The sequence below is a fragment of the Grampus griseus genome (assembly GCF_964374135.1).
Source record: "Grampus griseus genome assembly, chromosome: 9".
In the NCBI taxonomy this organism is placed as follows: Eukaryota; Metazoa; Chordata; class Mammalia; order Artiodactyla; family Delphinidae; genus Grampus; species Grampus griseus.
Window position 1 is genome coordinate 71,309,806 of NC_139003.1, and position 15,898 is coordinate 71,325,703.

General features: G+C 46.6%; 1 protein-coding gene across 1 annotated transcript; it reads right to left on the reverse strand.

The window, feature by feature from the left end:
* Positions 1–8,887: 8,887 nt before the first annotated feature.
* Positions 8,888–10,775, reverse strand: TWIST1 (twist family bHLH transcription factor 1). Its single transcript, XM_082662392.1, has 2 exons — positions 10,014–10,775; positions 8,888–9,486 (listed from the first exon to the last, which is right to left on the reverse strand). The coding sequence occupies exon 1, from the start codon at positions 10,671–10,673 to the stop codon at positions 10,056–10,058; it is 618 nt and encodes a 205-aa protein (XP_082518518.1). The 5' UTR covers positions 10,674–10,775; the 3' UTR covers positions 8,888–9,486; positions 10,014–10,055.
* Positions 10,776–15,898: the final 5,123 nt, after the last annotated feature.

Here is a 15,898-nt window from a genome sequence, read left to right on the forward strand (position 1 = left end):
GGGGTCCCAACGGAGGGCTTATTCCCGCCCCGCTTCACACTTGGGGTCAAATCGTATTAACACCAAACCACCAACGGGGAGGGAGCAGGTGGTTAATTGCATAAAATAGTTAACTGCAAGAAACTAACTTTACAGGCGGGTGACTTGGTTTCCCTCCGTAGCTTTGTCATCATAAAAAGAAGGGCCCTCCCTCCTCCTTAGTTGGAAGGCGGGGAAAGGTTATCAGCTGCTCCAGAAGAAGGCTGGTGCACACTGTCAGTTTAGCGTGGCCGGCAGGCGGGCGCGGTAGGCGCGCGGGCTCCCGGTCCGCGCGGCTCTTGAAGGCAGGTTTCCCTCACCCCTGCCTGGAAGGTAAGAGCTCTGGCATCTGGAAGTGTCAGAAAGGAGCCTTTCGCCATAAATCATCCTGAAAAGCATTCAAATCAGACAAGCGTCTAGAGACCCCTTAGACACTCCATCCCCAAAATCCTAGATCAAAGTGAAATTCCTGGAACCATAAACACCTATTATAAGCAAAATCCTCCTTATCTGGAGGATGCTAAAACCGAGGAAACAAAAAGGGGTAAGGGACATTGCCGCTGTGAATCCCCCGCACGAAATTCACAAACCTATCTTTTCTTAACATTGTCAACTGCTTTCTTGGAGACAGCCAACCACAGCGCTTCTAAACTCGCCCAATACGCGTTTCTGGAGTACTCGGAACAGCTGGCGGGAGCGTTCTGCACGCGGGACTGGACATTCACTTTTGCTTGTTTTTTCAACCAGCAGGAGCAGGTGCGGGAGAGTCCGGGGTCTGGGACGTGGGAGGCGGAGAAAAAAAAATCCGCTTGGTGGTAGTTTAGAGGACAGCAACCACTCGCTACATACAACTCTAGCGCTGCAAACCTAGTTGTTCGAAACGTAGCAAAACTCCGAACAGAAAACACCCGCCCAGGCAATTTCTGCTCTCGCTGAACTCCCTGGGCTGCGTTACATTTGCACCTAACACTTTGCAAATTTCCGAGATCTCGCAAGAGGGATCATCAGAGGGACGAGAACACTAAGAGGGGACCTGGAAGGGAGATGTCTTCGATTCAGAGAGAGCAATTTTCTCGCCTCGGAAATGAAAAGACCCCAGCTTTTTCCCACGAATTCCTTGGTCAATCCAAAATCTACCGATTGTACTGAAATCTCAAGTCTGGATGGAGCACGGATGGCCGGGCCCGGCGTCTACGGCGGAAGCTAGGGGGTGGGGATGGGGGTGGGGAGGACCGGGCAGGAGAGACCTCCCCCCACATACATTCCCTGGTGGGAGACGCGCTGGGCGCGCGGATTCCGCGAGAGGGGGCGTCATGAACCCCGCGGGCTGCGAGCGGACACCGGGGTTGAGATTATTCGACACGTGTCTTTCACTCCTCACAATCCATTTCTTACGCGTGATTTACGAACGAAACGCTTTGATCAGGCTCGGTTTTATCTGTCCACTACTTACGACAGACGCGGCTGCTAAAATGCCTCGTCCCAGCTGCCTAAAAGTTTACCCCCCCCCCCACTTCCCAAATGCTGTTTCTTTTTCCCTGGCGATTCCTCACCCCCTGCCTCTTCGCTCCCCTCCCCTACCCCCAGCCCCATTTGCTCTATTAGTTGCAGCCCCTCCGGGTGTTTTAAATCAACAAAAAAGCTCCGGGCAGGGTCAGCTGGGAGCCAAGGCAAGCAGATTTGGGGCACGCCATCCCCTTGGTGCCACAAGTGTTGGGGTCCTAACAAGGCTTCCAGCCAGGGGCCAGGAGAACTTGCTCCCCAAGTGCGGCGGCCCGCTTTCGAAGGGAGAAGGCGAAGCCCTCGTAGTTAATTCCCCGGGGGCCTGGCTTTGCTAAGAGAAGGGACCAGAGTCGGGATGCAGAGGGCAGCAGTCCACGGTTATCTGCGGGGGCCGGTACTCACCAGAGCAACCACTTTGGCTTAATTGGGGAGGAAAGGAGGCAGCGGGAGAAGGGGGAGAGGGTATCACGTTACAGAGCCTCCTGCTTCCTAATAGGTAAAGGAAAAGCGGAGTCTCAGAAGCGGTTATTAGTAGTAGATTGTGTGTGTGTGTGTGTGTGTGTGTGTGTGTGTGTGTGTGTGTGTGTGCGCGCGCGTGGTAGTAGTATTTCATTAAAACCATATTCTGGAACAAAGAGTTGTTCTTTCATGTTTCTTTGTTATTACTCTGACAGGAGTTCTAAAAACAGGATTTTCCAAATCAAAGGATCCCTGGAGTCTTCTGCCCCCTCCCAGCCCCCCTTTCCTTCACCAAACTGCTCTTGGTATCATTATCCCGGTAAGGATCCTTATACTCTTGATTTAGCTGGAGGACATTTAATAGCTGACTGGATTAAATATTGCAGACTCCAGCCTGGGCCATTTGAAAATCCGGGTCGTGGACTTGCCTTCAGAGAAGGAAAACTGATCTGTGAGATGTGTTTTAAGTTTCACTCAGTCGGGGCCTGGAGGAAAGGAAGAGGAAGAAGGATTCTCTGCTCCAAGTCTCTTTTATACGTTACAAAGTTAGAAGTTGTAAAAGGTGTGTGTTGATGGGGTGGGTAGCAAGAGGACTCAGGGAGGAATGAGGCCAGAGGCAACCTTAGCAAGAGGCTAACTGAAATTTCCTTCTTCCATGATGTGAAAAAGGGCTTTAAGAACATTGTAAAGAATGCTGCTCTGGAAGGTAGTGTTCTGCCCCAGGAATGCAACACAGATTTAAGGGTGCATCAGCAGACCTCTCTGAAGGATTCATTGTCATTGCTGAGCTTGCAGGACTGAGAAGGTCTGTGTTTGCTGCATGTTGGCTTTCAACAATAGTAACAATTCTTTGATTGGTGTAAAGTTTCAGGAACAAAAGAGGAAAAGAAATGTGGACTGTTTTGTCCAGTACTATGTTTAGAAGTAGAGTTCTGGAAGCCTCAGAGGAAAGCTTTACATAGCAGAGTCAGCAAGTTGGGGTCCAACCCAACATTCATCTAGGCTGGGCAAATTCCAGAGGGTCAGGATCTGAGATCTTTGTCCAAGGCACTTTGGGGGCTATCACCAGATACGTTATGCACCCAAAGGTGGTAAGTCAAGGTTAAGTTCCTCCAGGGATGGATAGATGGGTATTTAGATTAAATGCTATAGAGAGAAAAGATATGTCTGTTTATCTGGTCTTGTGCGTTTTAAAAACTGTCAACCCTTAAAGCTAATGTGATCACTTTGAATCTATTTCAATTCTGACCACACCTTTGGAAATCCAAAAAGGAATAAGATAAATTCTGACAGTAAATTTAGATTTAATATTGTGGAAAAAATACTCCAACTTTTAAATTTTATTTAAAGAAGAAAGCTGAATTGGTGGCTATATAATAACTGTAAGCCAGGTGCAATGTCAATTTAACAAAGACTTAGGAATAGTGTTGCATTTAAATGAAGAGCAACAGCACAGTTCATTTAATGTACAAGCTTAAAGTTATCGTCGACAAATATTTAAAACCTTAACGTGGGCAGAGACCCAAGCCTGTGCCACATGGTAATATTCATAATAACATCTATGAACATCTCTCTTAAATACAGAGAAAGGAATTAGACTGTTCCACAACTGGGCAACTGCTAATTCATTTTAATTTTGTTTATAAACTGAACTTCCTTCTTGCATGTAGGGTAAAAAAAAAAATCCCTATCTGTACAAGTCATTAAAAAAAAAAATCCTTTCAACCAAACCAATAATTTAACTTGGTGAAATCCCTACCCTGTCGGCAGCAGGGATCCCCAGAGCTCTGGATCCCGCCCCAGGAGGGAGGGATCACCCGCTCATCTTTCAGCCCATCCAAGCATCTTGGAGGTTTAGGGTCTGTCAGGCCTGGCATTCCTTCGCTCTTCTTATCACTCTCTACCCCTTCAAAAAGGCAATTGATTAGTTTCAGCTTTTCCAAACCGAGATCCGATATGTTTCTCAGGATCAAACGTCTTTGAGAAGCCAAGAGAGTAACGTGGGGGATGGGGAATGTGAAGAAAGAAAACACGAGCAGGAAAGAAATTTGCCCTCCATCCAAACCATCCACACCCAAGACACCTAGAGGATGGGGGGCGGGGGGGGGGATGGGGGAAGTGCCGCCCAGAAGATTGGATCGTGACTTCTGGAAGACTCACTTAGGATGTGTCTTCCCTTTCCGGAAGCAAATATTTAAAGGAGAAAATAGATATCTAGAGAAGGAGGTTGATGATTTATGCCTGGATTTTCCCTCCAAGCATTTGCCTCCCTTGTATTTACAGGCGTGTCCCCATTTGCAAGTTGTACATCTGTTCTCTTCACGTGACATTTCATAAAAGCCCTAACATCTGGGCAAGATAAACTTCCTTCAGGTACCTGCTTAACTTTTCACTTGTCGCACTCACGTCACCCCAGGCGCGTCCCTTCCCCCCCTCCCCGCCTGCCTCACTGGTGAGGTCTGTGGCACGCTTTGTTCCAGCCCCTTTCGCTGGGACCCCCATCCCCAGGTGGTCCCACATCGCCCGCTTCCCAGCGCCAACCTTTGCCAGGGCCAGTCTCTTCCGCAGACCCCCGATCCTTGCGTCTCCCGCCTCTGGTTCCACTGTGCAGGTGAGAGAGGGCACCATCTTGAACCCAAGGAGAAAACTCCTATTTCCTTCGATTCTGGCTTTAGACCAAAAACAAACAAAACAAAACAAAACAAACAAACAAAGAAACCTGCCTAATAAGCAGCAGGCAAACTCGCGCTTAGATTCGACCGTCTCATACACATCCATATATACCTCAGTGGAATGAGTAATAGGGAACAGCTGATTTTGATGATTGTCTTTTCGCTCTCTCTGGTAGATGTTTAAACTGCATGTTTTTTACAGAAACTTAATTTCACTTGCTCGCAATCTCCCCTCCCCCAAGAAGGCCGCCTTCTAGAATGAATGTTTTTAGAATTGCTTTTTCTTTTCCTACTCTGGAATTTTGTTCCTCTGGCTTCAGCCTAAATCGCACGCATAAGTACGAAGACACATCCACAAACTTGAGAGGGGGAAAAAAAATAGAAGGAAAAGAAAATAGTCCACGTAAACAAGAAAGACGGCAGGCAGTTGGAGGCCCTCGCTGCAGCAAACCCCAAACGATCTCATTGCAGGGCGTCCACGAAATCCCGGCTATAATTGAGTGTTTTCTTTGAGGTTTTCTGACCATGTGCTTTTTACCATGGTTACTGTGACTCTGATACGAGAAGCTGGATATTCATTATGATCCCGTCCCATCCTTTCCCCAAGGCTTATCTCCGTGGCCCTTATAAAAGAGAATATAAACGGCGGAATTTTGTGCCAGTGATTTTAACCTGCCCCAGCTTCCAGTGACCTGCCACATGCTCCTTCTTACTTTATGGACATCTGGGAATTCCATACATGCCTTAAACTCCAATTACACACCTTCTTCAAAGGACACGTGCTTTGATTTGCTAAGAATATTAAGTGGGCTCACCTCCTGGGGCCTTGGGACAAAAACGAATGGAAAAATGTATCCCATGCCCTGTTTACTAGGTCTATCTTTTGCTGTTCAGTAAGTAAGGATCACTCATAATCCTGTTTGCATTTTCGAGGTGCCTGGCAAATAGTGGGGTGATCCGCTTTCAGATATTATGAGGAAACCTATTTCTCCTTCCACTTTGCCCGGTACCCTTTCCTTCCACAGTCGCCGGTGCTGGGGGTGGGACACGCTTTACGACACACCAGTAGAAAATTCTGGAAAAGTGGCCCGCGTGGATCCCTCTCCCGACCCCTGTTTGTCGCTAATGCGGTCCTGTCTTTGGAAATATGAGGTTGGGCCTTTGCCTGACTCTCTTGCTGCCGCTGCCCTTGCTACTGCTGACAGTTGGAGCTGCCTCCTCCGCGCAGCGGCCTGACGCTGGGCCCGGGGCTGGGGCCGTCCGCGCTGTCCCAGGAGGCCACGGACACGGTCACTCTCCCCACCGTGCGGCCGCCCGCCACCCACGCAGGGGAGTCCGGGTCCGCGCCCCCTCCCGCGCTCGCCGCAGGTGAGACTCCCGCTCCCCACGGAGTTCTGTTTGGGTTTCCGTGGCGTTTGTTCCCCGCAGGTTGGTTTGTTTTTCTTCAAATTACAGATGCAGGGAAAACCGCCTGACATCATGAGAGCGGGACAAACGCTCACTTTGAAGGATTCCTGGGCAGGACTTCAAGTGAAATCATATGCCTGAGAAGAACTTGATACCGGTCTAGAGAAAATAACCAGCTCTGAGTCTGCCAAACCGTGGAATGTGCAAAATGCTCTACTTTTTTGCAAGAGGCCAAATGTCCCTTAAAAAGCTCCATTATGAATATGAGCCTGAGGACCGAAGGAGCAAGAAGCTTGTGTCGGTTGCTGAGTGTGGGGGAAAAGTACACACGTTGTGTGAGTTTCTGCTCTTTGACGTTATTTTATTAATATGTTCCACTTTGGGGAGGGTACCTGCAACTGTGCATGAATTATCATCTGTGCATGTGCTTGTTAGCAAGTGTGTGCACAAAGAGGGGAAATGTGTGTAATGGGAACAAAAATTTACTGCTTTCTTATGACTGAAGGCTGTCAATCCAACGAAATTAAAAGCAAGATTAAAAAATTACGTGCACAGTAAAGGAAACATTCAATTGTTTAGAATTCACCCAAGACAATTTAATACAATACTTTCCCTTCAGTGAATACACTCTGGCTAAAGGGTAAAGATTCCTGGGTCCAGAAATCGTATTAAATTCTCACTTCTGAAACAGAGGTAATTCATCCTAAATGTCCTTTAAATAAGAATAGGTAGTAAAGATAAAATGAAATAAAATGAAAATAGGAAATATTGATAGAAACACAGGTGCTTCGTTTCTGTTCTAAAAAAGAATTGGCACTGTGGTGTGTATGGGGTGGGGAAGGTTGAGAATACAGATATAGTCTGGCAAGCTGAAAATTGTATTCTAATAGTTAATATTTTCCACCATGAATCCTTCTCATTCAAAGTAAAACTATTCACCACCTTTCTTTCATTCATTTATTTATCTGAAAATCTCGGGGAAAATATTACCTTCAGTTTAGTATTTAGTATTACGCAACATAAATGTGGCATTTGATTTTCTTCCAAGTCTTTTATGTGAAAAGTGGAGAGAACAACACACACACACACAAACACACACAAAGAAAAAAAAGGCAAAAGGAAGGCTACCTTTTTTGAAACTTCTAGTGTCTACATCATCAGAGGTTAAGATAGAAATTACCTTCTCAGCAAGGATGGTCAGCTCCATTCTGATGTACACCAAGAAATCTGAAATATCAAATAGTCAGGCCAAGCTAGTAACAAGATTCCTCCATGAACAATTTAGAAAATGGAGGTGGTTCAATGACACACACAAAAGAGAGAATTACCATCTTGATGATCTCCCTCATCCTTCTAGGGCACCCTCTTTACATTTCTGCTCTACACACACACACACACACATACACACACACACACTCACACACTCCACAAATAATGTTTCCGTCTTGTTATTTTGTAAAGGACTATCAAAATCTAAAAAATTATTTCCCTAAGCTTTCACTGATCTTTTAACATAAGTAAATTCTACAGGCTCCTTATTGTAAAACATGGTCTAAAATACAATAATAAATTTACAATATTGTTATGTCAGCATTCTATGATGTGTGGAGAGGGGGAAAAAACCTTCAGGCAATATAATAACCTCAACCTGGGCTGAGCAAACACTATCTGTTTGGATTCATACACTTATTTGCCACAGTCATTATTTGATTTAGGCAGCAAAATTATTTGCCAGTTTGAAAGCATCCCTAATTATACTTGAAGGCAATAAACTGGATTCAAAAGTTAAGAACTTAGGGATACAAAGTCACTATTTTTAATGTTATTCATTATAAAACCCAGTATTTTTTTTGGCCCAGAAATGACCAGAATGAAATTAAAAATCAAGCAACATTTGTCCCTGTTATTCCTTTACTTAACTAATAAATCAGATTTTGTATACATGTAAGTAACGAGGGAAAAATTCTGTGTAATTTTGGATAAAATATATTTGCTAATGAACTGACTAGAAAATGAATAGCTATAGCATTTAAAATTGTAACTGTTCCAATAGTTACCGAAGATACTGAAAGTTCAGGTTCTTTATTGTGTTCTACTCCATAGCTGTATGTACTTTACTTTTAAAGAAGGAGCATGCTTCCCAAATGGACAACATCAACATGGGAAAATATTCTTAACTTTGGCTTGTCTTCTTAGCAAACTTGACATTAAATGTCATTCTCATTCATGAAAGAAGAGTTAAGCGAATTACTTTATAAATGGAATTCTCTGTCATGCCAAATTAAACTTTATTTTCTATACATTTGTGTTCATTTATATGTGTGTATAGACAGGTAATTTTGATAACACTTTATGCATCCCTTCACTGAAATAAACCTATTATTTAAAAATCCTTATAAAGAGTAGAAATCATGACAAAAACAAAGAGAAAATAGTGCTGAGTTCGTAGTGCTTATTTGCATTTAACTGTTTTACAGCTGCCTTCTCAAAATATAAGCAAGAGAGGTGAATAACTCTTAAGTTTTTGCTGTCTGGGGACCTGATAAGAGATGAAGGGGAGATGCTATGTCCACTGAACACCAACAGGAATAACGATAAAGCTGTCTTTCTAAATAACATGCCTGTACCTGTCAGTAACTAGTTTTGAGTTTTTCACTGCTTTGTTTATATTAGTGCTCCCTCACCCTCTTGGGTGTCTCCAGAGTTAAACAAGCAGGTTTTTACCTCCAACTTAATCCTTTAAAAATATAGACCAAACTTTAAGGTTCTGACAATTTTCAACCATATTTATTTATTGCAGAAAAATAATATACAAAGATATTTACAAAACAATCATAAAAATATGAATGCATTTAGACACCGGATCTATTTGCATTTTACCATGGGTCATCAATAAATAAATAGAATGTTGTTTTTGTATTTTAAGTTTTTTTTTTCCCTCAGAGGAAGAATGAAAAAAGGAATTAACTGACTGTGATTTTGCAAGTCAGTTTGATCCCAGTATTTTTATTTCTAAAGGTGTTCTTAAAATTCCTCTGATTGTTACCATTTTAAAATGGAGAAAGTCCATAATGATGCCTTTCCTTTCAGTGGCTGATTGGCACGACCTCTTGAGAATGCATGCATGAAAAAATAAAAATAAAAACATTCTTCGTCAAAAAAAAAAAAAAAGGAACACAAACAAACTGTTCAGACTTCTATCAGAATGTAGAGGTGTGAGGATGGTGCCGCTGCCCGTCCGGGAATCACTGTCCACGGGCCTGTCTCGCTTTCTCTTTTAAAAGTGCGCCCCACGCCCTGTTTCTTTGAATTTGGATTCTGCTCTTCTAATTTCCAAGAAAACCTTTGGCATATATATTTATTTTTAATTATCCAGCTCCAGAGTCTCTAGACTGTCCATTTTCTCCTTCTCTGGAAGCAATGACATCTGCAAAAACCCAGAGGGGGGAAAGTTGGTTATTGTTTAGGTCTCTGTGGCTGTTTTCTAAGACTAGTGAGCACTGTTCTTATCACCACCACGGAAAAATTACGCTGAACAACCTGGAAGGATTTCAGCCCAAGGGCAAGAGGAAGTGGGTGGGCGGAATGGAGGAGGAGGTGGAATTTGGAAACATTTGTTTTAAGGAGAACGAAAACTTAAAGCCGAAAGGAAGGGAGGCGCTGGCAAGACTGTCCTTATCCATGACCCTCGACTCTTTCTCCGTCTTCCCTCCTGTCACGCGCACTCACGCACACGCACACCCCTCACAAGGGCGCATCCCTCTCTCCCTAGCGGGGACTAAGCTGCCTTCCAGGGACGCTCGGGAGATGAGGTGGCGGTGCCAGGTGGGGTGGGAAGGTTGAGAGGGGAGTAGGAGACGGGGAGGAAGGCGAGGCGGACAGGGAGCCGCGGCCCGGCCGTCAGTCGGTCTGCCACCTGAGCGGCGAAGGGGCGCAGAGGCGCCGGGTCCTTACCTAGGTCTCCGGCCCTGCCGAGGGGGTGGGGAGCTCCGCCTGCTAGTGGGACGCGGACATGGACCAGGCCCCCTCCATCCTCCAGACCGAGAAGGCGTAACTGAGCCGCTCGTGGGCCACATAGCTGCAGCTTGCCATCTTGGAGTCCAGCTCGTCGCTCTGTAGGACCTGGTAGAGGAAGTCGATATACCTGGCCGCCAACTTGAGGGTCTGGATCTTGCTCAGCTTGTCCGAAGGCAGCGTGGGGATGATCTTCCGCAGCGCGGCGAATGCCTCGTTCAGCGACTGCGTGCGCTGGCGCTCCCGCACGTTAGCCATGACCCGCTGCGTCTGCAGCTCCTCGTAGGATTGCGGACTCCCGCCGCCGCTGCTGCTGCCGCCGCCGCCGCCACCGGCGCCGCCGCCGCCGCCGCCGCCGCAGCCCGCAGACTTCTTGCCGCGCTTGCCTTGGGCTGGGCTGCCAGGCTCCTCGCCGCCTCCGACGCCCCCGCCCGCGGCCCCACCGGGCCCCGCGCCGCCCCCAGCGCTGCGCCGGCTGCTGCGCCGCTTGCGCCCCCCGCGCTTGCCGCTCGGCGGCTGCTGCCGGTCCGGCTCCTCCTCGCTGTTGCTCAGGCTGTCGTCGGCCGGCGAGACTGGCGAGCTGGACACGTCCTGCATCATCTCTCGGGCGGCAACGCGCGGCCTCGCAGGCCCGGGGCAGAAGGGCGGCCCGGGGAAGAGGAGGAGAGCCTGGCGCCTCAGCCCGCCAGCTTCCCTCGCGCACGGCGCCGGCCCGGGCGGTGCGGACCGCGGAGGAGGGAGCGGGAGGAGGGACAGGGAGGATCTCCGCGGGGAGGGCGCGCGGGGGAGGCGGGGAGGGAGGCGGGAGGGGGAGGGGACGGTGTGGATGGCCCCGAGGTCCAAAAAGAAAGCGCCCAACGGCCGCACGCACACCCGGCTCTGCCTCCTGGAAACGCTGCCGGTGCCGGCGAGCCCGCGAGGTGTCTGGGAGTTGGGCGAAAGCTGCCGACTTGGAGGCTCTTATACCTCCGTGCAGGCGGAAAGTTTGGGGGCAGCAGTGTCATTGGCCTGACGTGGGGAGGAGGGACTTTTCGAAGTTTTATAGGAAAGTTTCCGCTTTCCAGCCCCCCTTCTCCGTCCCCACCCCCGTTCCTCGGGGTCTAACAATTCGTCCTCCCAAACCATTCAAAAACGACCTGGCCCAGGCGGCCGGCCCCTCTGCCCGCCTCCTTGCTGCCCTCCCCCTTCCCTCCCCGCCACCCTCTTCCCGCGGGCGCGGGGCAATTTCCTTCCGCGCCGGAGCAAGCGGGCCGCGACCCCGCACCCGAGCGCAGCCCGGGGAAGCGGCCGGAGGGTACCATTCCGGCTGCCTTGTCGGCCCCTCCCGGAGTGGCTGTGACAGCAGTGGCGGCAACAGCTTCTACGCAGTGGGTGAAGTCTCATCTCGCCTCAGTACCCTCTAGGTCCGTGGCGCGATTTGGGACTTCTGGGGCGGGGGTGACTGGCAAGAATACCGGCAACGGCGGAGCCCACCCGATGGTCAGCCAGACGGGCCCCTCGAGTCCCAAGGGCCAAACCACCGTGGCTGGTCCTGAGGTCGTGGGCGTTTCTGAAGACGTGGCCGCGCAGGGGACTGCAGAACTGCGCCCCGGCCTATTCTCTCACCCTTCCTCGAGAAGCATCTGGGCCTTTCTGTTCCCTCCACAGTGTCTCGATCTGACGTTTCCCAACACCCAAAGGACTACACCTCCGAAGGTGCTAGAAAGAGGCAGACGTTCATTCTCCCGCGGAAGGCAGTCCTGTCCTTGGAGAAGGCAGCAGGGCCGGAGTGGGGCAACGCGGGGTCTTCGCCGCGGCCCTGATTGCCTGTGCTGCTAGCCCAAGGTGGAGTTCCTGTGGCCGTTTCATCCCCACCCCACTCCCAGATAAGGCCCTGCATTGTGACCTCTAAAGGTCGGCTCTGAGAGAGTGAGACGGGGGCTCAACATTGCCTGGACACGCGGGTCTGATGGTTGCGAGAGTCCCCTTTCCCACTCCACTCCCCACTCCTAGGAGGTCCAGTGAGCCTGTTCCGCGCTCCCCAAACGCATTCCAATCGTTTGGACACTGACATTTTAAGCGTTTCTATCTAATAAGTCACAGTGAAGAGCCCCGAAGAGGGTGTTAATGTAGATTGTCAAGTCGGAAGCAAGAAAAGTTGGCGAGCTGGAAAGGAAGGGACGCTGCCGTGGACGAGAACCCCATCTTTTCAATGCTAGACTTTTTTTTTTTTTTTCCTTTTTGGAACGAGTTGGCAGAGAATAACCGTTTTATGTTCATTCTTCAAGTTGCAAAGCAAACCAGAGGTCAAACGCAGTAGTTAGTTTTCGGGGCAGATTTGGGGGTGCGGAAGTTGCGTGCCCTGTGCTCGGGTACCCTGCTCAGGCCGAGGTCCGCTCACGCTCTCCACGGTTTGGACTCTAAGCCGAGAATTAACTTAGCTAAGCTTCCCTTTCTGGGCCCGACCGAGGGTCGAGGCCCACGGTGTCCGGAGGAGGAGGCGGGAGCTCAGGCGACGCGCGGGCAGGCCACGTGGCTGTGCCCCACTGAGGCTCGCAGCTTCGGTCCCGGTCCCGGAAACCCCGGGGTCTGGAACGCCTGGGGCCGGTTGAAGGGCTCAGCCTTCCAGGGGAAGTGAGAGCAAGCAGGATCCCTTCCGCGGGGGGCGAACAAGGCTAAGCTTTCATGGAAGGGGCGACGTGCAGGGTTTGTCTATCACTATTCTTACAAATATTCATAGACAATGACCACAGCGTGCCAACTTGCCTGCTTTTTGAGTCGCTGCCATATTTTAAAATGAATGCCTGTCTGAAAATCAGATTCTACTTGACCTCCACTTAATCGTTTACAGTCAGGTCTTCTTAAAGCGCCCTCTGATAATTCACTCCTGTGATTGCATCTTCTGCCTATAGGATTTGATCTCTTGGAAGCAGTTAGAGAATAGGCAGAAATCATCTTTTTATCTTTTGTAAATCGGAATCGCAGAGTATTCCACAATTCTTATTTGAACGTCGCTGCAGGATTCTTGAAAAATTTCATCCTTTACCTATGTCTGTGTTTTTTTTTTTTAAAGATCAATCTCAAATCTTAATTTTGTTTTGTGTTTTTTTTTTTCCCTTCAGCTGAATACTCAAAAATAAAGAGATCAAATAATTGGACTCTTTCCTTTGTGGCTATGGGTAAGCAAGACAGGAAAGTGTGGGCAAAGTGTAAAGGAAACCTTACCTGCCCAAGGGGAATTGGAGTTGGGGGCGGGGGTACGAGGATGGAAATCGGGACAGACGCTGGAGGAGAAACCGAGTCCACAACAGCGCAGCAGCCATTAGTTAGCCCGATTTGCAAAGTCATCAATCTCTAAGACCAGGTCTGTTTAAAGTGAGCCCAGCCCTTCTCTGGGCACTCAACTTCTAGGGGATAAAGAGCTCCCGGCCACTGAATACAGGGATCCCCGGGAGTGAGGCGATGCTATGGATGCAAGAATGCTTAAAACAGGGTTTAAAATGAATGAACTAAGCAGAACTACCCCGGGCACGGAATCTTCTTGATGGAGTCACAATGAATGACTTTAGTTCTGAGGGAAAAAAAATTTCTCCTGTACTCTTCGAAGGAGTGGAAAATGAGGATGAGGGATTTTGAGTATTTAAAAGTTAGTATTGAAAAAAAAAAAAGTTAGTATTGAAGCAGAAGGTTGCAGCTTGCCAAATGAATTACCTCTCAAAACATCTGAGGCTTGATGCTCCCTACTTTGCAAACTTCAACATTTCCTGGCCTGATTGTCCCATCTGTATTCTACCTAACATTTTATGTAACAAATTTCTTATCCACACTTGCTGGGGCAAGAATAAAGGCAAACTCTCTTTTAAATGTGCTGAAGAGCCAAGTATAATTCTTGATCTTTTGTGTATGCAATGATAATGGCACCTTCCACAATATTTGGTTTAACATGAAAGCTTACTTAGTTCTAAAATCCTAATTTCAGGCTCTTTAAAAGGGGTCTTAGGAATTTTCCTTTGGGGCTGAACTCAGCCTGACTTAAAGGATGTCAGTGGAAGACTACCTTCTTTGGGAATACTGGATTCATTGGAATTAAATAATTTCATCTACTTCTAAAATAAATGCCCTAAAAAATTAACTGAAAACAAAACAGCTTTCTTTTGCACTTGGATAATTCAAAACGAGCTTTGTTTTCAAACTGCAAACTTGGCATGTTCACAGTCCTTCCTGAGGAATGTGTGCTGTGTTAAAATATGAAAAAAAGAATACTGTTAGAAATAACAGAGTTAGGAATCTCATACTCAGCATATGCAAAAAGTATGTACATATCTGTGTTCCTATAGTATGAATAGGCACTGGCATTCTCCTAGCAACATTTATAAATACTTTTAGAGAAGGAAAAGAAACACATACACTATAGAATGTTAGCAAGCTGGTGCATTTTGGAGTTGGGATTTGCACAAAAGGCAAGCACTTGAATCTGTTCCTACTGTTTCTCCTCAGTTTTTGGATGACTTACCACCTGTTTGTTGGCTTGGAGTTCTGCGAAATAATTTCTCTGGATTGCATGAATGAAGCACAGGAACATTCACACAGAAGGGGGCGCAGATTGGAAAAGGCTGCATTTGAGTGCATCTCAGTTGAGATTGTACATGTTAGATTTCATCTTGTTTTGAACACTTCACAGGGATTACTTAATTTGATATTTAAATGAGAGAATTTTATCAAAGTGGAATATAAAATTTTTGTCAGCAGGAGTGACTTGGATAACTCTATGTGAAAGCAGATTCTTTTTCAGTGACACAGGTAGCTTTAAGGATGTTTGTGCACCTTGCCCTAAAGAGGTCATTCTTCTCTTTTAATGACAGTTTAATTCATGAATTTAACTGATTCTACCTTTCTCTTTTTGAATTTCTTTAGGAATAGGGATCTAAAATTATGAAATTTGAAGCTTTCAATCCAGAAATAAAATGAAAAGTATAAAGCACAAGAACTTGAGTTGCCAAGAACACCTCAAATGAGCAAATCGAATATGCAAATAAATATTAATCTTTAAAGTATCTGTCATTCTGCAGTAAAAATTAGGATGGGATTAGGAGACATAATATGCCAAACTTGTAGGGAGAGAAGAATCAGAGTGTGGAAAAGTATAGAGTCTTCAAGAGTCTCCCCCCTACCCCCTTTATTACCTTATTGGGTATGCATGCTAGAAAGTTTGTGTCCCAGCTTTGCTGCCACTTAACCTTGTTGAAATATGCTCTCACTTATATCAGAGTTACCGGAATGACTGAAGAAATAATGTAAGAAATACACAGTTATTCATAGAGGCTTTTTATCATGGCCACAATTTTCCTACATAGTAATCATTTTTTCTCTTCTTTTTAATCATCTGATGATCAAGCAATTTAAATATAAGTTGAATGATTTACATTCTGTGTTTTTCCAGCTAAAGTTCCCTTTCTGATTACTCACAGCTTTCATCTCTCTTCACTTCAAGGGATTTCCTTTTTTCACAAGTGGCTTTTCCTGAAGCCTTAAATCCTATTTCCATTGTTTGGATTGATTCTTCCTGCAAAAACATGTTGTTTTTGCCAGTGACCACAAGAGGACACAATTTCCCAGAGAACTTTGTTGAAAAAGACACAGAAGAGGAAAGCTAACAAAATAGCAAAAATACTACACAATGAATGAATGTCATTTGGGGAATGTCTATTTGATTTATGTTACTTTTATTAATTTTTAAAAACATAAAAATGAGTTGGCATTCAGGCTTTAGATTTTTTGGAAGACTTTGTCTTTTTTCTTTATTGTAGAGCATACAAGAAAAGCATACATTTAAGAAAATACCATTT

Bases quoted from the DNA above. Each gene is read 5' to 3' on its own strand.
- TWIST1 (XM_082662392.1), bottom strand. From the start codon at position 10,673: ATGATGCAGGACGTGTCCAGCTCGCCAGTCTCGCCGGCCGACGACAGC.